This window comes from Emys orbicularis, chromosome 2, assembly GCF_028017835.1.
Source record: "Emys orbicularis isolate rEmyOrb1 chromosome 2, rEmyOrb1.hap1, whole genome shotgun sequence".
Classification (NCBI taxonomy): Eukaryota; Metazoa; Chordata; order Testudines; family Emydidae; genus Emys; species Emys orbicularis.
The window spans coordinates 120,210,814-120,232,752 of NC_088684.1; the positions used below are offsets into that span (position 1 = coordinate 120,210,814).

At 47.2% G+C, this 21,939-nt stretch overlaps 1 protein-coding gene across 1 annotated transcript in view; it reads left to right on the top strand.

Moving 5' to 3' along the window:
* The first annotated feature begins 13,014 nt into the window (after window positions 1–13,014).
* Window positions 13,015–21,939, top strand: part of ECI2 (enoyl-CoA delta isomerase 2) — a 63,626-nt gene continuing 54,701 nt past the window's right edge. Inside the window, exon 1 of the mRNA XM_065399000.1 lies at window positions 13,015–13,158. Within this exon, the coding sequence (XP_065255072.1) occupies window positions 13,094–13,158 (65 nt within the window). The 5' untranslated portion in view covers window positions 13,015–13,093. The remainder of the gene's footprint in view (window positions 13,159–21,939) is intronic.

The following is a 21,939-nucleotide window of genomic DNA, read 5'->3' on the forward strand; positions in this document are numbered from 1 at the left end:
GGCATGTCCGTGAATGCCACAAGCAATTTCGTGTTGTACGCGTTGCGTGACACGATATCATCATCGGACTTCTCACTGTCACTTTGGATCTTAAGGAATAGCTCGACTGCCAAATGTTACATGCTGGAGAGACTTGTCAGCATACGCCTCAGCAGTTTGGGCTCCATTTCCTGCAGACCAAAACGGAACACAGATTGCGCTGCACAGAAACCGTTGAAAGGTGGCGCCAAATGTGGACGGAAACACAGGGATTGCTGGGATGCGAAGCGATGCATCACGGGACGTTGGGACAGGACCCAGAATGCCCAGCACCCCCCGCCCCCTTCCCACAACCCATGGCGCCAGAATGGGAAGAGGTGCTCTGTGGGATAGCTGCCCATAATGCACTGCTCCCAATGCTGCTGCAAGTGCCGCAAATGTGGCCACGACAGTGCACTGGCAGCTGTCAGTGTGGAGACTGAATTTGAACAGCCAGAGAGCAGGGCTATTAGAGGGGCCCAGCACGGGTTCTGCAAGGATTAGGGATGCCTTGAGGGAGCAATTTGACGCTGAAAACCAGCAGTAATGTCTGGTGCCCTGTACGGGAGTGAAGTGCAGTGGTTCCAATGTTAGTAGGAATCTGTGTTTGCTAAGCTGATTTGCAGTGCCTGTTTCTTTCCTGGGCTAAGGTATCTTTTACTTTATGCAATAATAAAGAATGTTTTCAAAGCCAAAAAATCCATTTATTGAAAAGAAAATTCATTTATTGAAAAGAAACACAACTGCTTGGGAAACAGAAAGGGCAAGGGGGTGGGGTGGGGAATGGTACAATCACAGATTTGTGTATGTCCTGTCCGGAGTGCTGTGCAATCAGTGCTGCACTTCAGGATGGCTATACTGCATAGTAATGAGGGTTGAGTGCAGAGGGTAAGGGTCGTAGTTTTCAGGGCTGGGTGGTGAAGATATAGGTGTTGGAGGCAACTGGTGGCGGTAAGAACCCAGATGCTGGGGAAAGTGGGTTGGAGGTGACATGGGGGCACAAGGGAAAGAGTTGAAAGCAGCTATCAAATCCCCCCTCATTCTTCTCTTTTGCAGACTAAACAATCCCAGTTCCCTCAGCCTCTCCTCATAAGTGCTCCAGCCCCCTAATCATTTTTGTTGCCCTCCGCTGGACTCTTTCCAATTTTTCCACATCCTTCTTGTAGTGTGGGGCCCAAAACTGGACACAGTACTCCAGATGAGGCCTCACCAATGTTGAATAGAGGGGAATGATCACGTCCCTCAATCTGCTGGCAATGCCCCTACTTATACAGCCCAAAATGCCGTTAGCCTTCTTGGCAACAAGGGCACACTGTTGACTCATATCCAGCTTCTCGTCCACTGTAACCCCTAGGTCCTTTTCTGCAGAACTGCTTCCTAGCCATTCGGTCCCTAGTCTGTAACAGTGAATGGGATTCTTCCATCCTAAGTGCAGGACTCTGCACTTGTCCTTGTTGAACCTCATTAGGTTTCTTTTGGCCCAATCCTCTAATTTGTCTAGGTCCCTCGGTATCCTATCCCTACCCTCCAGCGTATCTACCACTCCTCCCAGTTTAGTGTCATCTGTAAACTTGCTGAGAGTGCAGTCCACGCCATCCTCCAGATCATTAATGAAGATATTGAACAAAACCGGCCCCAGGACCGACCCTTGGGGCACTCCACTTGAAACTGGCTGCCAACTAGACATGGAGCCATTGACCACTACCCATTGAGCCCGACGATCTAGCCAGCTTTCTATCCACCTTATAGTACATTCATCCAGCCCATATTTCTTTAACTTGCTGGCAAGAATACTGTGGGAAACCGTATCAAAAGCTTTGCTAAAGTCAAGGAATAACACATCCACTGCTTTCCCCTCATCCACAGACCCAGTTATCTCCTCATAGAAGGCAATTAGGTTAGTCAGGCATGACTTGCCCTTGGTGAATCCATGCTGACTGTTCCTGACCACTTTCCTCTCCTCTAAGTGCTTCAGAATTGATTCCTTGAGGACCTGATCCATGATTTTTCCAGGGACTGAGGTGAGGCTGACTGGCCTGTAGTTCCCGGGATCCTCCTTCTTCCCTTTTTTAAAGATGGGCACTACATTAGCCTTTTTCCAGTCATCCGGGACCTCCCCCGATCGCCATGAATTTTCAAAGATAATGGCCAATGGCTATGCAATCACATCCGCCAACTCCTTTAGCACCCTCGGATGCAGCGCATCCGGCCCCATGGACTTGTGCTCGTCCCCGCACTTAAGGAGGGCACACACAGTCTACACAATAGCATAATTTTCCCATCCCAAAGAGAGTGCACATAACCCACGGGAGCCCCAAAATGGTGAGTAAGCGGGACTGATTTTTCATGGCTGTACTGTCCTCTGGGTTTCTGTGCCTTGGGGAGAGCCAACAGCTGCAGGGGGCACCTACACTGAACAATGTCCCAACATTTTCCACAGGAGTTCGTCCTGGAAGATATCTCGCTGCTGAGGGTGACCTGGGAAGCAAGGTAGGGTCTTCTACTGCAATGTGGCTTCCACCCTGGCCCATATGCAGCTTGCCTGTGTGCAGCAATGGTCCCCCCTCCCCTCACGGCACAGTGGCGCGGACACGTTAGCCTGTCTGGGACAAGGACCACTGTGGCTCGTGGGCTTTGCGGTAGGCACTCTGCAGCTCCTTCACTTTAATCCTGCACTGCAGTGCATCCCGGTCATGGCCCCTTTCCATCATGGCCCTTGATATGTGCCCGAAGGTATCGTAATTCCTACGGCTGGAGCACAGCTGGGACAGGACAGTTTCCTCCCCCCAAACCCTGATGAGGTCCAGCAACTCGCCATTGCTCCATACTGGGGCTCGCTTGGCGTGTGGAGACATGGTCACCTGGAAAGATTCGCTGATAGCACTCCACGCCTGGCTGAGCAAACAGGAAGGGGATTTTTAAAATTCCCGGGGAATATAAAAGGCGGGTCTGATGGTTGGTCACCTGAGGCCAGGGCAGTAGAGTTCGAACTGATGACCAGAGTGGCTAGAACAGGCATTGTGGGATACTGCCGAATACTTCTGGAGGCCAATTAGAGCGCATTGGGTGGCCACACTGGCGCCGCAGCACAGCAGCGGTGGCGCAATAAACTTTATTCCTCTCGGGGAGGTGGAGTACCAGCAGCGCTGTAGCCGCGGAGATACAGCGCTGTACGTGCCTTGCCAGTGTGGAAGGGGAGTGAGGTACAGCATGGTGGGCGGCTTTATTGCGCTGTAACTCACAAGTGTAGCCAAGGCCTCTGTCATAGATGTGGGTACTCCTCACATCTCAGGATCAATAATGGGTGAGGTCCTTCATTTTCAATTTTTACCTAAATACTCCGAGGTTTTACAAAAGTTAATATTCTGCTTTTACTGATTTTCACCCAAATTTTGGACCACTCAAGTACATGAAAATACTAATTATGTTAAGAAAACCCAGTACATTACATTAGGTAATAATACATTAGCCTAAGTGTACGTGCGAAGCCGTCTGTTAAAGTAAGGCAATGTCGTACGCATACACGTGCATGAGTGTGTGTATATGTGTACATATTGTTAATGTACGGTTCATGAAATAAACTACGGCATTAAACTGCTTTTACTTTCAATACTCTTACTTTTCTCTACCTGTTGCTTTTTTTCTGTCTTCCCATTCCCCATTATTAACCCTGATATTTATCCATAAAACTCTGAGGTTAATTTTTTGCACTGGTTTTCACCCATTTTTTAATTTTTGTGATAAACACTGACGTATTCTGAGGAAATGTTAAACAAAATAAAAACTGAAAATTAAGGGCCTTGATAAAGAGCCATATCCTGAGGTTTCTACTCAGTCCTTACTCATCTTAGCTTAGCTTCTCTATGAGTTTTGCCTGAAGAAAGACCGATCAGTGATATCAGCATATGGCCCAATAAAAACACTTTGCATCTTTCAGTTGATGCTCTCAAAGTACTCACAAACATTAATGAATTTCACCTCACAGCACCACTGTGAGGCAAGTATTATTACCTCCATTTTACAGAGAGGGAAAGAGTTACTAGGAGGTTAAGGCCAAAATTTTCGGAAATGGCCACGAATTTAAGGTGGATCAGTTTTTAGGAGCCCAACTTGAGAAATCTTGTGCCAGCTTTTCAGAAATACTAAACTCTAACAACTCTAATTAAAAATACGTCCAAAGTATCTCAAACTGGACACAGAAACGGACACATCCTAAATCTGTGGCTACTTTTGAAAATTCAGCTGCATTTGATTTAATTTTGGCTAAGGTCACACAGCAAGTCTATGGCACAGCCAGGAATAGAACCCAGCTTTCCTGACTCCCAGTCCTATTGTTAACCACTAGATCATGCTTCCTTTCTGCATCTGAGATGTTATAGACAATTTTGGAAAACTTTAAAGATGTATTTCCAGGTATTAGAGAAAATAGAGAAAAGTGTTTCACAATTAATTAATGGTATGTAAGGGCTGTCTTGTGAGGGAAAATTCAAAATCTTCAATAGATTTAGTTTGAGAAAAGAGAGAGAGAGAGATTGAAAGGTGATTTAATTGGCTGGGATTTTAAAATCTTAGCCATTATGGTTTTCAAGTACCTAATGGAACACACAAAGGCATGGTCTGTTCTGTCATCAAAGAACAGTTAAAATGTAAAGTCATGAGCTGAAGCCGGAGGAAGAAAAGTTTAACAGTAGATATTAAGGTTTTCTTGTCTTCAATTTAGATTGTAACTTTTTTAGGGCAGGGACCATCTTTTATTCTCTGTTTGCACCATGCCAAGTACAATGGGACCCCAATCACTGGTTGGGGCCTGCAGACACTATTGTAATAAAAGTAATTCATTATTATAATCTTAAAGAATTATTGGGATGTGAAAAACTCTGCCATCTGATGCTGTGAGAACAGACGGAATAAATGTGCTTAAGGTATAGTAAACACAATTACTAAATAATATAATGTATAAGTAATAAAATACTGCAATAGATTAAATGGACCATTGCTTACTCTCCATTCAGGAATTCTGTTTTTTACATTCACAGTTACTTGACACCATCATATCAGCCTGTTCCTAGGCTTTTAGCAATACCCACAGCATTAGAAAAACACAGCTGGCAACATGCATTGCAGTTAGCACAGTTTACACTTTTATGTTCTGCAATCCTATGAATTTTTTATAGAGGTCACAGTTTCATTCTGCTCTCAAAGTAACAGCTTCCACAGTTAGCTGTGGTATAAGCTCATGGTATTATGAACCAGGTTGGCTGGTTCTTTAGTTAGATAATATGCTGATAAAAAGAGGGGTTGAATTTTCATTCATTCATTCATTCATTCATTCCCTAATTGTACATGAAGGTGAATTCTGCAACCCAGAAGTAACAGTTACCATAGAAAACTAAAAGATAATAGGTACCACTTGGACATAATCACACCACTATGCTCATGAAGCAGAAGAGGCAACTGAAAGCTTTCATTCTCCTAAAATTAGGTTATTTAATTGAAAGTTCTCCTACTTCTTTTTTATGTTTGGGGAAAAAAGCCTATTTTAATATTCCTGCCCTCTATTTATAGAGCTGCACTGCTACAAGTGAGAGAAAATTTACCACAATGGACTAAAGATAATTTAGAAAGTAACTCTATGATGCCTTTGACTTGAGCAGTATTCTGTGTAGGTAGAAGCAATGACAAGTGCATTTTACAGTGGCACCTATATAATACTGCTCAAGATACGCAGACATTTCAAACAAGTGAGATTTGGCTTTTGATCTCTGTGGAGTGCTGTTATTTCCTCCAGGTAGTTGTTTTAATAAGTAGGTCAGTCATGTATTTTAGATGGGAGAGTAAATTTACTGTTTGAACTCTTCTATTTGTGGATGAAAACATTGATTATTACAGTTCTGCGCCGGGTACAAAAGCACGTTTGATGTTTGCTCAGACCCATCAAATATTTATCAATGTTCCTGCAAAACTACTTAAAATTATACTCAGGTGCTGCCCTTTCTCTAAATGTATTATCTCATGGGAAGAGGGGTGGGGAAAGGAAATAAAGCACAAATATTTTTTCTCATAATGCTTAGTGCTAGATAACTACATATAAATTGCAAAATTTTAAATTTTCTTCATGTCTAAATGTCTCCATTATTAGTGTACTCCTCATTCTCCCCCTTATATTCTATCTGAGAAACCTTCGAGACCTGATAAATTTTCATAAATATGCATATTTATTGTTGGAATTATGTAATAAAAAACAAAAAGGTTTACAATACCCCCTCACAAACACCACAATTTGAGTGTGTCCTGTAAATTACTAGCTGAGTCCCCTCTCTGTCCCCACAGGCTGAGAATAGTGAAGAGGCAAGTGGTGGTCATTTGAGGGAGTAGGGGAAGGGGGGGACAAGCAGGGGACCTGGGAAGGTTCCACAACTCAATCCCTGTAGAGTTTGGGGAAAGTATCTAGTGGACAAAGTCATAAGAAGAACCAGTGGCTGGAAGTTAAACCAGGCAAAATCAAATTAGAAATAAAGAACACATGTTTTAACTGTGAGGGTGACTGACCAATGGAACAAACTACCAAACAAAGCGGAGAATTCTCAATCTCTTGATGTCTTCAGATCCTGACTGAATATCTTTCTAGAAGATATACTTTATTCAAACACAAATTATTGGACTCATCATAGACGTAACTGGATGAAATTCAATGGCCTGTGTTATACAGGAGATCAGACTAAACAATCTAACAGTCCCTTCTTGAAACTGAAATTTTTCAGCTCATGTGGCCCAAAATCTTACAAACGATGGCCTCTCTTGTTGAGTTCTTCCTCAAGATTTTTTAAAATTATTTGTAGAGAAGGTAAAAGCTGAAGATTCTTCTCATTTTCTTACCCTCCTCTCAAGTCACATTGGTTTTACCTAGTTTGGAGATGCCATGTTCTTCCTTTAGTTTTAGGCCTGCCTTGTAGGCTTCATCTACATTTTTTTCATGCCATAGAATGCCTCAATCTTGTCTATACTCCCTCTCCCACCATTGCTACCACTTCTGAAGATGTTTCTATGATAGTGCAATGATGAGAGTTTCCTAAAATTACCTGTGCAGACAAATAATATGTAATTCTGTTAACTAAATATGAAAACTCCACTGATGTGAACCATCCAGTACCCGGAAAGATAATGGAGCAAATAAGCAATCAATTTGCAAACACCTAGAGGATAATAAAGCGATAAGTAACAGTCAACATAGATTTGTCAAGAACAAATCATGTCAAACCAACCTAACAGCTTTCTTTGACAGGGTAGCAAGCCTTGTGGATAGGTGGAAAGCGGTAGATGTATATCTTGACTTTAGTAAGGGTTTTGATGTCTCGCATGACCATCTCATAACAAATTAAGGAAATACAGCCTACATGGAGCTACTATAAGGTAGGTGCATAATGGCTGGAAAACCGTTCCCAGAGAGTAGTTGTCAGTGGGTATACAGTCAAGCTGGAAGTGCATATTGAATGGAGTTCCACAAGGATTGGTCATGGGTCCGGTTCTGTTCAATAGCTTTATAAATGATCTAGATAATGACATAGAGAGTACACTTACAAAGTTTCAGAGGGGTAGCCGTGTTAGTCTGAATCTGTAAAAAGCAACAGAGGGTCCTGTGGCACCTTTAAGACTAACAGTTAGTCTGTTAGTCTTAAAGGTGCCACAGGACCCTCTGTTGCTTTTTACAAAGTTTGCAGACAATACCAAGATGGGAGGGATTTCAAGTGGTTTGGAGGATAGGATTAGAATTCAAAATGATCTGGACAAACTGGAGAAATGGTCTGAAGTAAATAGGATGACATTCAATATGGACAAATGCAAAGTACTCAACTGAGGAAGGAACAATCAATTGCACACATACAAAATGGGAAATGACTGCCTAGGAAGGAGTACTGCAGAAAGGGATCTGGGGTTTACAGTGGGTCACAAGCTAAATATGAGTCAACTGTTGCAAAAAAAGCGAACATCATTCTGGGATGCTGTAGCGGAGTGGTTACCCGCTCCTGCCCTGCAGGGCTAGAAACAGCCTAGGAGAGGGCTGTGGCTGGGGCAGAAGCCTGGGCTGATTGGGGGAAAGTAGGCTCAGCTGGAGCCATGCCTCAATCAGGCCCAGCTGGCCCCTATAAAAGGCTGTGAGCCAGAGGCCCAGGCACTCTCCCCCTGCCTGTAGAGGGAGAAGGGCCTGGCTGCAAGGTGCCAAGAAGGGAACCTAGATTGGAGCAGGGCTGAGGAAAGGCCTAGGGAGCCGGGGAGCTCAGGCCTAGGAAAGCCCCAGGCTGCAGGCCTGGTAAGGCCCGTTAGGTATTGGGTTGCAGGGGGCAGCCCATGGGTAGGCAGAGGCAGCAGGTCCGAACCCCCTTTGCCTATGATGAGTGGCTTACGCTGCAGTCCGCCCCAGTGAGTGGGGGGCTAGATGGGGACTGGCAGTAGCCAAACACTGAGGTGAAGTGGGGATACTGGGTTGGGGGGTTCCCCTGGGAGGGAGAGACCCTGAGGCTGTGAGGGGTTACTGCCAGAGGGGCAGTACCCCAGGTAAACGGGGCACCGGGGTCCTGGGAGGGACACAGGGCCAGCGGTAAGGCGGATCACTGGCCTGCAGAGGGCGCTCCGGATGCTGGGAGAGCTAATTCCCTGAGGACGACCAGCAAGATGCGCCGCAGCGGTAAGTCGAGCTCCGTACAGATGCATTAGCAGGAGTGTTGTAAGCAAGACACGAGAAGTAATTCTTCCACTCTACTTTACGCTGATAAGGCCTCAGTGGGAGTATTGTGTCCAGATCTGAGCACCACATTTCAGGAAAGATTTGGAGAATGTCCAGAGGAGAGCAAGAAAAATTATTAAAAGTCTAGAAAACATGACCTATGAGGAAAGACTGAAAAAACTGGATGTGTTTAGTCTAGAAGAGAAGACTGAGGGGGGACATAATAGATTACAAGGAGGAGTGTGAAAAATTGTTTTTCTTAACCTCTGAGGCTAGGACAAGAAGCAATGGGCTTAAATTGCAGCAAGTTAGGTTTAGGTTAGACATTAGGAAAAACTTCCTAACTGTCAGGGTGGTTAAGTACTGGAACAAATTGCTTAGGGAGGTTGTGGAATCTCTGTCATTGGAGGTTTTTAAGAACAGTTTAGACAAATACCTGTCAGGAATGGTCTAGTTATTACATAGTCCTGCGTTGAGTGCAGGGGACTGTAGTAGGTCCCTTCTAGTCCTACATGTCTATGATTCTATAACAAGTTTTCAGAGGTGTGATGGCATGCTATTCCTTTTACTCTTTGAGAAAGTAACATTTTTTGTGTTCTAGGTTCATAGTCAGTGTACTTAATATATGCTGAAACTTAAAGAACTTCTTCATTGGTAGAATGTGGAAGCCCATCAGACAATAAGTTTATGCCTTAAAGGAGGATAGAAATGTTTTTTTTAAATCTAAACCAAATGATGAGATCTCAAATCACCAACAGAATGCATATTCTAGTTTCAAAATGACAAATAAATAAGTTTTTAAAATTAATTTAATAGATTTTTATCAGTCAAAACCTGAATTCAGATTTCTAAATTTCCTGTGGGAGTTTATGGCATCACACAACTAATAAAAGAAAGGAACTATTCTGTTTACCCTGCATTAGGTGCTTCCTGGTGTAATCAACACTTATACGGTCATGAGAAACCCAAACTACAAATCCCATGAGGAACCATGATAGCTCAAGTGGGCACAGATTAATGTTGAAATATATCAATTTGGGTCAAATGTTTCAACTTAATTTAGATAAAAAAATAAGAAAATTAAAAACATCAGCAAAATCTAAATTGTAGTTTGTGGAAACTGTATTTTTCATAGAAAAAACATTGACTGAAAATTCCCTGACTAGCTCTACTTCCAGCCCAGTGCCCTGGCCCCTAATTACCATTGTGGTCATGTTGTTTGCACATCTCTAGATCCAGTTTTACTTAATTCCTGGATACAATATGTAGAAGCAGATAACGTAGTCAGCCGGATTTAGAAGACAACCTTTTAAGTAATCTGGGTGATGAGACCCTTGCTGAAGCAGTTCTTTGATGAAGTCATATTAAAACTTCTATTCCTATGACAAGGTTCCTTCCTGGACAGATTCAGTTTCAATCTTCCAGCAACCAGTTATTTTACATTAGGCTTCACAGGCAGTTAAACAGACATCTTCCATTTGTTACACTGTAAGCTACTCTGAGTCAGTTAGGTTTGGCTACTTGTGTGATGACAGATATGTTCACAGAGAAGAAAAAATATCATTTCCTGCTGAATTATAGACAGTTTTGTTCACTAAGGTTCTAGAAATATAGGGAGGATATTCACACTGGTACCTGCAGCTTGGACCCATCTCCTCATGGCTAGTGAAATCAAGTGAAAAACTCTGGATTCACTGGTGAAAATAATTAATGTCTCTTTTTGGGAGGGAAGGGTGCCAGCATTCCTGAAGCAAGTTATTATTAGAATTGATCAAAAAACCAAGTGTTGACATTGGCAATTTTGCTGACTATCCCGAATTCATTGACTATCTTAAATTACACTTCTTGAGAAAGACGGTTGAGAAAATGGCAGTGAGGAAACTCAGACAGTTATTGGAGTCCTCAGATCACCTTGCTCTCTATCACTTAGGCCAGGTCAACTCTACAAACTTTGGTTTGCATCAAGGGCGCAACAAGGAGGGGTGGGAGCAAGATGCCCAACTTCCCGCCCCAACCCCTCACTGGAGCTGGCATGATGGAGAGATGGCCAGGCCAAATTTGAGTGGCACTGCAACCCCATACCCCTACTCTCCCCCACACTTTTGCAGTCCTTCCAGTCAGTGCCCATGGGTACTGGGCACCCCCAATCCCTGGAGCAGGAGGCATCAGGAACCCCCAGTATCCAGGAGTTCTGGGGTAAGTGGATTTGGGCTTTTAATGCTTCCTGAGAAAACAGACACAGAAGCAGGATGGAATCTGGGGCTCCCAGAACTGCCTGGCCCCTGGTGGGGATGGTGGTCTTCAGCCTGACTGCCTCTCTGGGTAAGGGCTTGAGGGATGAGGAGACTGCGGAGGTAGGCGCGGGGGGAAAGATGGAGCTGGCTATGGCTGTGGGGCAATGTGTGGGAAAGAGCACAGGGCTGGGTATGGGACAGGAGGAGGAGGAGGGCTGTGGGGGAGGGGAGCACGGGTTGGAGTGCAGAGGCAGCGTGAGAGAGCTCAAGACCGGGTATGGGGGAGCAGAAGGAGGAGAGCCTGCAGCTAGGTGTGGGGGCAGGAGAGGGAGAGTTCTGGGCCCCCCTTAGGAATATTTTGGTTGTGCCCTTATTTGGTATAGTTTTGTTGGTCAGGGATGTGAAAAAACCACCACTGCTAGCTGACAGCTATGCTGACAAAAACTGCAGTGTAAACCACCAGTGTGTATGCACCTATGTCAACTATGGGCATGTCTACAGTACAGTGGCACAGCAGTTATGGCACTGGAGCTGTGCCGCTGTAGCACCGTACTGTAGACGCTTCCTACATCGACAGAAGGGTTTTTTTCATTGATATAGCTAATCCACCCATCCAACAGGCAGTAACTAGGTCGATGGAAGAATGTTTTCATCAACCTAGCTGCGTCTAAACAGGGGTCTAGGTCAACAAAACTACAGAGCTTTGGGCATACCATTTTTTACAGTCCTCAGTGATGTAAGTAGATCGACCTAATATTTAGGTGTACACCAGACCTATGTTGACAGAAGAGCGCCACTGGCATAGCTAATGTTCCTAGGTTGGCAGAAAAACTCCTTCTGTTAGCATAAGCTGTGTCTACACTAGGGGCCTCTATACCAGCAAAGTATTTGTGGTGTAGATGAGGCTTTAGTCTTAAGACTGGTCTATACTACACAGTTAGGTTGAGGTAAAGTAGCTTATGTTGACCTAACTATGTCAGTGTCTACACTACAGCCTTCCTCTCACTGATGTAAGTACCCTACTACACTGACATAATAACTCTACCTCCATGAGAGGCATAAGGCTTATTGTCAGTGTAGAAGTTAGGGTGATGCAATGTCTCTGTAGACACTGCCTTACTTACATTAGCTGCTGGCTGTCTTGTCAATTTCATGGCAGGAGCCCTGAATTTGACCAGAAAGCCAGGCAACCAGAGCCCAGCTGGATCCTGTTCCCAGCTGGGAGCCAGGGCGAGAAGCCCAGGCATCTGGAACCCGCTCACCGGGGCCAAGAAGCCCCTGGAGCCACTTGCCCCCCCGCTCCCTGTGGGTAACGGGGAGCCGGGGATGGGGGCCCACCCAGGAGCCTGTGGTGCTGCAGGGCGTCTGGCAGGGAGTTACTGGGCCTCTTAGGTCAGTGGAAGCACTCCTGGCAAGGACGCGCACTACTGACCCACGGAGGGTACTGTGGACATGCACCACTACAGTAATTACTGCAGTGGCTGTAAGTCGACCTAATATAAGTCGACTTACCTTTCTAGTGTAGACATGCCCTTGGCGTCTGCGTCTGGTTCGTAGAACTAGTGTGGAACTGTTCTTCCACCACAAATTTCACTCTGGTGGATGTTGCATTTTCTGCCACAAAAAAATCCGATGGCTAAACCCTGACCAACTCCACTAAATGGGATTGAAGTCACTATTGAAACCTCCGCCACTTTCTTGCGCGGACAACGCTGGCGTCTTGCTCACGCTTCTCCTCATACACACAATCTCTTCTCTCCTCTCCTCACAACTTCACTGCCGCTCGCAGAAGCAAATTCTCCCTCTCTCTCTCTCTCTCTCTCACACACACACACACACACACACACACACACACAGCGTCTGTACCTCATTCACCCCCATGTCTGCCTCACACGTCACACACCGCCCCTCACGCCCGCCCACAGGCGCCCCCTGCCAGGCGCGCCCCGCAGCCCAACCCGCCGGACGAAGAAGGAGGCGGTGGCAGCGGCTCCCCCCCCGAGGGGCGGGACCGGGGCCCTGTCAGGCAGCCGCGCTGACGAGCCGGAGCTCGCTTGGCTGTGGCGCCTGCGTCCAGCCCCGCGCAGTTAGGAGCCGCCTCTCTGCACCCGGCTTCTGCATGACCGCTGCTGCCGCCTTCTGCTTGGCCCGGAGCCTGCGGCCGCGCCCGGTCTGGGGGGCGAGGTGAGCGGCTGCAGGGGCGGGGCACCAGGGAGGGGAGCTCCCGGCGTGGGGGGGCTGAGCACTGACAGAGCGAGCCTGGGCGTCCTGTTGCCCTGCTGCGAGGCGGGACCCGCCGAACACCCCAGCCCAGTGCCTGGCTGGTTCCGACCAGGACCTGGTTAGGGATGGAAAGTTTCACGGGCAGGGGCGCCCCTCGGGGCCTGTGCAGAGTAACATGGAGCCTCCCTGCCCTCCCCCCCCCCCCACCCGGGGGGCATGGCTGTGGGGTCCCGTGCAACCTGCAGCTCCCTCCTCCAGGGTCCTACCCTACAGGACATGCCACCCACCCCAGTCCCTGAGAACACCCAGCTACCCCCAAGGAGAGGGAGGACTAGTGAACAATAGGGGCCAGAGAGCCCAGCAGGGAGGGGAGAGGGTCCCGGGAGTGTACGCATTGGGAACAGGCATCCTTACAGTCACTCTGCTTCTAGTGCTGATGTTAATGAGTAACAAACTTTTTCCTTCTGCAGGACTGTGTAACTCTTGTTTTAGCATCTCACTTTTCTCACACATGCTAATAGGTGTTTTCTGCTGCCAGAAAGATTGTTTTTGCTCGGTTCATTCCCTCAATTTGTTTTGCAGGCTGAGGGGTCATTTTTATTATAAAGGAGTCATGTTGAATTTTAACCACTTCTTTGTCATTTAAGACACGTTATTTTCTAAGTCAAAAGTCATAGTCTTGCCCTCAAGTTGTGGGTTTTTTTTTAAGTTGACATTGCCCGCTAGTTTATTCCCAGTGTTTAGTTAATATAAACAGCTCTAGGGGTCATAAGCTGTCTCACATGTTCTATGCAGTTGCTATCATTGTTAGAGAGAAAATAAAATAAAAGTTTTATAAACTTTAAAAGTGGCATGAGAGCATGCTAGGTCTTTTTCAAACATTTACATGCTTAAAGATAAACAGGCAAATAGTCCCATTGAGGTAATGGAATTAATTTCATTCTTAAAGTTTAGCATATGTATAAATAGTTGCAGTATTTGGAACTTGAACACTTCTTGTTCAGGTAAGATTTAAAACTTTCTTGTAAAGAGTTGGTAACTAAAAAAACCCTGCAGTATTGTGGTAGCTCCTGAGAACCAGAAAGTGAAACTGACAAGTTTTTTCTTCATCAAGGCTGAATGAATTGCCAAATACACCTCTACCCCGATATAACACGACCCGCTATAACACGAATTCGGATATAACGCGGTAAAGCAGTGCTCCGGGGGGGCAGGGCGGGGCTGCGCAGCGCACTCCGGCGGATCAAAGCAAGTTCGATATAACGCGGTTTCACCTATAACGCGGTAAGATTTTTTGGCTCCCGAGGACAGCGTTATATCGGGGTAGAGGTGTAGTATTAATAGTGAATTAATTTGGTTTCTTAGTAAAATCAACTGATTTTAAAAACAGATTTATACCCCAAAGTGTCCCTTTAAGTTGTAAAAGATTTTCAGATAGTGCTGAATGAGTCATAGATTCACTATATTTTAAAGTTGTAAATTTTCAGAGAGAATCTGGTCCTTTATTTCAAAACAGAGGAGTTTATTTTAAACCAGTAATTCCACTGCTGAATAATTAAAAGGAGATCTGCAGATCTTTTAGAAAGATAAGAGCATAAGCTTTCGTGGGTGAATGCCCACTTCATCAGACGCAAGTAATGGAAATTTCCAGAGGCAGGTATAAATCAGTATGGAGATAACAAGGTTACTTCAATCAGGGAGGGTGAGGTGCTCTGCTAGCAGTTGAGGTGTGAACACCAAGGGAGGAGAAACTGCTTCTGTAGTTGGATAGCCATTCACAGTCTTTGTTTAATCTTGATCTGATGGTGTCAAATTTGCAAATGAACTGGAGCTCAGCAGTTTCTCTTTGGAGTCTGGTCCTGAAGTTTTTTTGCTGTAAGATGGCTACCTTTACATCTGCTATTGTGTGGCCAGGGAGGTTGAAGTGTTCTCCTACAGGTTTTTGTATATTGCCATTCCTGATATCTGACTTGTGTCCATTTATCCTCCTGCGTAGTGACTGTCCAGTTTGGCCAATGTACATAGCGGAGGGGCATTGCTGGCACATGATGGCATATATAACATTGGTGGACGTGCAGGTGAATGAGCCGGTGATGCTGTAGCTGATCTGGTTTGGTCCTGTGATGGTGTTGCTGGTGTAGATATGTGGGCAGAGTTGGCATCGAGGTTTGTTGCATGTAGCCGGAGCGTGGGTGCAGGGGGACCGGCTTGGGGGGGGGGGGAGGGGAGGGAGGGAGCGGGCGGGAGAGAGAGAGAGAAGGGGGTGGCCAGGGCTACAGCAGGGGCGCTGCCACGTGGCCCCTCCCACTGCGCTGCCTCCTGCGAGGCTTCCGCTCCGGTCGGCGGGGAGGGAAGGAAGAGGACTGGCATGCAGGGCACTCTGGTTCTCCGCGCCGCCGCCCCCTACAGGGCGGTCGGAGCGGAACAAAAAAAAAAAAAGAGCAGCCGTGCCGCCCTAGGATTGGGCAGAATGCCGCCTCGAACAATCTGCCGCCCCAAGCACCAGTTTGCTCAGCTGGTGCCTGGAGCCGGCCCTGCTGGTGAGCTCCAGTTCATTTGCAAATTTGACACCATCAGATCAAGATTAAACAAAGACTGTGAATGGCTATCCAACTACAGAAGCAGTTTCTCCTCCCTTGGTGTTCACACCTCAACTGCTAGCAGAGCACCTCACCCTCCCTGATTGAACTAACCTCATTATCGCCATACTGATTTATACCTGCCTCTGGAAATTTCCATTACTTGCGTCTGATGAAGTGGGCATTCACCCACGAAAGCTTATGCTCCAATACTTCTGTTAGGCCTTGGCTACACTTGCGAGTTGCAGCGCTGTAAAGCCGCCCCCAGCGCTGTAACTCACTCCCCGTCCACACTGGCAAGGCATTTGCAGCGCTGTATCTCCGTGGTTGCAGCGCGAGAGGAATAGCGAGTGCAACGCTGCCGCGCCAGTGTGGCCGCCCAATGCGCTGTGAATGGCCTCCAGAATTATTCGGCAGTATCCCACAATGCCTGTTCTAGCCACTCTGGTCATCAGTTCAAACTCTACTGCCCTGGCCTCAGGTAACCAACCATGTGACCGACCCTTTACATTCCCCGGGAATTTTAAAAATCCCCTTCCTGTTTGCTCAGCCCGGCGTGGCGTGGAGTGCTATCAGCGAATCTTTCCAGGTAACCATGCCTCCACGTGCCAAGCCAGCCCCAGCATGGAGCAATGGCGAGTTGCTGGACCTCATCAGTGTTTGGGGGGAGGAAGCTGTACAGTCCCAGCTGCGCTCCAGCCGTAGGAATTACGATACCTTCGGGAAGGTATCAAAGGACATGATGGAAAGGGGCCATGACCGGGACCCCCTGCAGTGCAGGATTAAAGTGAAGGAGCTGCGGAGTGCCTACCGCAAAGCCCGCGATGCAAATGGCCGCTCGGGTGCTCCCCCCGCGACCTGCCGATTCTACAAAGAGCTGGATGCGATACTTGGGGTTAACCCCACCTCCACTCCGAGCACCACCATGGACACTTCAGAGCTGGTGTGGGGGGGGGGAGGAGGAGGAGGAAAACGGGAGTGATGGTGGTGGGCCTGATGGAGACACCCCGGAATCCCTGCAGCCATGCAGCCAGGAGCTCTTCTCGAGCCAGGAGGAAGGTAGCCAGTCGCAGCGGCCGGTACTTGGTGGAGGACAAACAGAAGAGCAGGATCCCGGTAAGCTTTTTTTTTTTTTTTCCGGGAAGGGATTTTTTCGGTGCGGGCTCTTTGGGAGAGGAGGGTTAGGCATGCATGCCTAGATGCGGAATAGTGCATTGATGTGGTTTATCGCATCGCAGTAATCGGCCTCGGTAATCTCCTCGAATGTCTCATCCAGAACGTGTGCAATGCGTTTGCGCAGGTTTATCGGGAGAGCCGCCGTGGTCCTTGTCCCAGCCAGGCTAACGTGTCCGCGCCACTGTGCCGCGAGGGGAGGGGGGACCATTGCTGCACACAGGCAAGCTGCATATGGGCCAGGGCGGAAGCCGCATTGCAGTAGAATACCCTCCCTTGCTTCCCAGGTCACCCTCAGCAGCGAGATATCATCCAGGACGAACTCCTGTGGAAAATGTTGGGACAGTGTTCAGTGTAGGTGCCCCCTGAAGCTGTTGGCTCTCCCCAAGGCACAGAAACCCAGAGGACAGTGCAGCCCTGAAACAATCAGTCCCCCTTACTCACCATTGTGAGGCTCCCATGGGATATGTGTGCTCTGTTTCGGACGGGAAAATTATGCTATTGTGTAGACCCTGTGTGTTTTCTACTCCTTAAGTGTGGGGGGGATCATTACTCTGTCTGGTATGAACAATGCTGCCTCTGTTAAATGTTGCATTTTGCCTATACAGCTGCATCAACCTTGAGACCTCAGCCGTCCCTCTTATCGCCTGCTCAGAGACTGCAAAGACTCAGGAAGAGACCGCGAAAAAGCAAAGAAGACATGCTGCAAGAAGTGATGCGGCAATCTATTAAAGAGAATGAGAAAGCACAGAACTGGAGGGAGAGAGAAAGCAGGATCCGCCAGGAAAATGCAGCGCACCGGCGGCAAAGCACCGCGCACCGGCAGCAAAGCACTGATAGGCTCATACGCATCCTGGAGCGCCAAGCAGATGCTATCCAGGAGCTGGTAGCCATGCAGAAAGAGGAGCAGTACCGCAAACGCCACCCCCCCCACAGCCCTTTCCCAAAACTTTCCGTTGTGCCCTACTGTCACCTCCAACCCACTTTCCCCAACTTCCGTGTTCTTCATGCCACCCGCTGCCTCCAACACCAGTATCTTCACCACCCAGCCCTGAAAACCACAACCCTTACCCTCTGCACTCAACCCCCATCACCATGCAGTATAGCTATCCTGAAGTGCAGCACTCACTGCACAGCACACCAGACAGGACATATGCGAATCTGTGATTGTACTGTTCCCCACTCCACCCCCTTGTTTCTTTTCAATAAATAATTTTTTTTTCTTTTCAATAAATGGATTCTTTGGCTTTGAAAACATTCTTTATTATTGCATAAAGTAAAAGACTCCTTAGCCCAGGAACTAAACAGGCACTGCAAGTCTGCTTGTCTGCTAAGCAGACACTGATTCCTAAAGATTGGAACTACTGCACTTCACTCCTGTGCAGGGCACCAGATATCACTGCTGGTTTTCAGCCTCAAATTGCTCCCTCAAGGCATCCCTAATCCTTGCAGCCCCGCGCTGGCCCCCTGTAATAGCCCTGCTCTCTGGCTGTGCAAATTCAGCCTCCAGGTGTTGAACCTCGGAGGTCCATGCCTGAGTGAAGTTTTCACCCTTCCCTTCACAAATATTATGGAGGGCACAGCACGCAGATATAACCGCGGGAATGCTGTTTTCAGCCAAGTCCAGCTTCCCATACAGAGATCGCCACCGGCCCTTTAAACGGCCAAAGGCACACTCCACAGTCATTCGGCACTGGCTCAGCCTGTAGTTGAACCGTTCCTTGCTGCTGTCAAGTCTCCCTGTGTAGGGTTTCATGAGCCACGGCATTAACGGGTAAGCGGGATCTCCAAGGATCACAATGGGCATTTCAACTTCCCCTACCATGATCATCTGCTCTGGGAAAAAAGTCCCGGCCTGCATCTTCCTGAACAGCCAAGTGTTCCGAAAGATGCATGCGTCATGCACCTTTCCGGGCCAGCCTGTGTTAATGTCAATGAAACGCCCACGGTGATCCACAAGCGCCTGGAGAACCATAGAGAAATACCCCTTCCGATTAACGTACTCGGATCCTAGGTGGGGTGGTGCCAGAATAGGAATGTGCGTCCCATCTATCGCCCCTCCACAGTTAGGGAACCCCATTTGTGCAAAGCCATCCACTATTTCCTGCACGTTACCCAGAGTCACGGTCCTTCTGAGTAGGATGCGATTAATGGCCTTGCAAACTTGCATCAACACGATTCCAACGGTCGACTTTCCCACTCCAAACTGGTTTGCGACCGACCGGTAGCTGTCTGGAGTTGCCAGCTTCCAGATTGCAATAGCCACCCGCTTCTCCACTGGCAGGGCAGCTCTCAATCTCGTGTCCTTGCGCCGCAGGGTGGAGGCGAGCTCCTCACACAGTCCCATGAAAGTGGCTTTTCTCATCCGAAAGTTCTGCAGCCACTGCTCGTCATCCCAGACTTCCATGACGATGTGATCCCACCACTCAGTGCTTGTTTCCCGAGCCCAAAAGCGGCGTTCCACGGTGCTGAGCATGTCCATGAATGCCACAAGCAATTTCGTATCGTACGCGTTACGCGGCTCGATAGCATCGTCGGACTCCTCACCCTCACTCTCACTGTCACTTTGGATCTTAAGGAATAGTTCGACAGCCAAACGTGACGTGCTGGCGAGACTCGTCAGCATACGCCTCAGCAGTTCGGACTCCATTTCCCGCAGACAGATCGCGCTGCACTCTGAAACCGTTGAAAGATGGCGCCAAAGGTGGACGGAAACAAAGGGATTTCTGGGATGCGAAGCGATGCATCACGGGGCATTGGGACAGGACCCAGAATCCCCCGCACCCACGCCCCCTTCCCACAACCCACGGCGCCAGAATGGGAAAAGGTGCTCTGTGGGATAGCTGCCCATAATGCACCGCTCCCAACAGCGCTGCAATTGCCGCAAATGTGGCCACGACAGTGCGCTGGGCAGCTGTCAGTGTGGACAGACTGCAGCGCTTTCCCTACTCAGCTGCACGAAGTCAGGTTTAACTCACAGCGCTGTACATCGGCAAGTGTAGCCAAGGCCTTAGCCTTAAAGGTGCTACAGGACCCTCTGTTGCTTTTTACAGATTCAGACTAACACGGCTACCCCTCTGATACTTTAGAAAGATAGCACATAATACTCAATGACATAAATGCTCCAAGTAGTAACAGGCAAAACAGGTTGTCAGTGTTTGTTTACATGAGCACTTACTATGGGACAAGCTGAGGTGTAAATCTATAGCACTCCAGCTGCTTGATCTTGTGACCTTTATCTTCTTGTTCTAATTGACAATTCAGCTCCAAAAGTGCTCTGTCAAGTTCTCCCACATGATGTGTCTACATAGAGAGCATGGTATGCAAGGATGGAGTGAGCAAGTAAAATGGGTTCTGGGGAGAAATTTGAGGCTTCTGACACTCCAGACAAGATAAACTATTACATTACAGCCAGGAGCGCCGGAGGGAAACAATTTGTTGGTAGATATTTTTGTCATCTTCAGACATGAGCATGTGAGGGGATAAATCCATTACTTTGACTGAAAAATACTTCATTTGAAATGTGCCTGTTAAGTTTAGAAAAGATATTAAAGCACTGTAATAGTTATACAATACATAAGCTTGAACCAAAACTTCAGATCTAAATACTTCTGAACATTGAAGTGCTTGAAATCCAGATTCTAATTTGGTGACTTGAATCATCTCTGAAAGGTACTTAAAAAAAAAAAAAAAAAAGTTCATTGCTCTGTTATAAAACAGCTGAGTTCAGCTTTGGTGGCTTTTTATTTTATTTTTTTGCGTGCCTATAACCTAAATAGCAAGCCAAAAATGTGGCTGTTTTTTCTGTATCCTTTATCAGCTTTGACTTGACAAGAGGTTTGGGCCTGTGATCAACACACGTTGACTTATATCAAAATCGTCCTGACAGTCAAGCTTACAAACCTATTTTTCTGTCTCGTTCATTCTTCACTGTTTGCTGGGGACTATCCACTCTGTTGCTCCTTTCAGCTGGGATTGAGTTAGTGGCAGCTGGTGACTTTGACAGGTGAGGCACATATCACAAACTCTCACATTCCAATATACATGTTCCTCCTTGCAATCCTGGCCTGGGATGGGGAGTGCCTTTGTTCTGCCCTTCCAAGGCACCAGCCTCCCCCTTGCATCTGCAGATGTCCAGTGTCACTGGCCCTGTGGTCATACAAGGAGCCCTCTGCAGCTCTGCTGTCATACCCCACTCTCTCACCAGCCAGGAGTGTGGCAGCGGTCCCAGGGCAGGAATTGTTCAGCAGTGGCCTGGTCTTCCCCACAGCCAGAGGCTCATCGGGTTCTTTGTAATCCTGGCTGGGAGGCTCTAATCCGCCAACCCAGGATGTCTACACCTTCCTCTGCGACTTGCATCCTTGTGTCTTAGGCCCCTCGGCGGTGTAGGGAGCTCCCCTGCATTTTCACTGTATCAGTGCTGGGAGGGAACCCTGCATCCATTCTGGCAGAACTGGCCTTAACCTCTGCAACCCTGCCATGGTCTTACCAAGCCCTGGCTAGCACAACAATGCCCTCAAAGTGGCTCCTCAGCAGGGTTACTTGCCATAGTTACAAGGCAGCTTTGAGGCACTACCTATACCATGATTTGAGCCTCATCCACAGCACTACATTTTTTGGCATTACGGAGATGGAGAGAGTATGAGTAACGTGACATTTAAATCAAATCACAAGTGCTTCTTACGGATTTATGCTACTTATTTAATATATATATATTAATCCTGTAATAGTACAGTCATTGAAGATACTAAGGGGTCAATCCTGCTTCCACTGAAGTCAGCAGGGGCATTGTGATGAAATATGTATTTATATCTGATAGAAGTTAATTGGAGTTTAGGGGCACTGTAAGATTTAGGTCTATTATATATATATATATATATATATATATATATATATATATATATATATAAACTGTCCTTAATCTTTATATACACAAAAATGTAGCTTTGGGGAATTGGCTTCTGAATTCTTTGGTTAAGCTGTGCCTCAC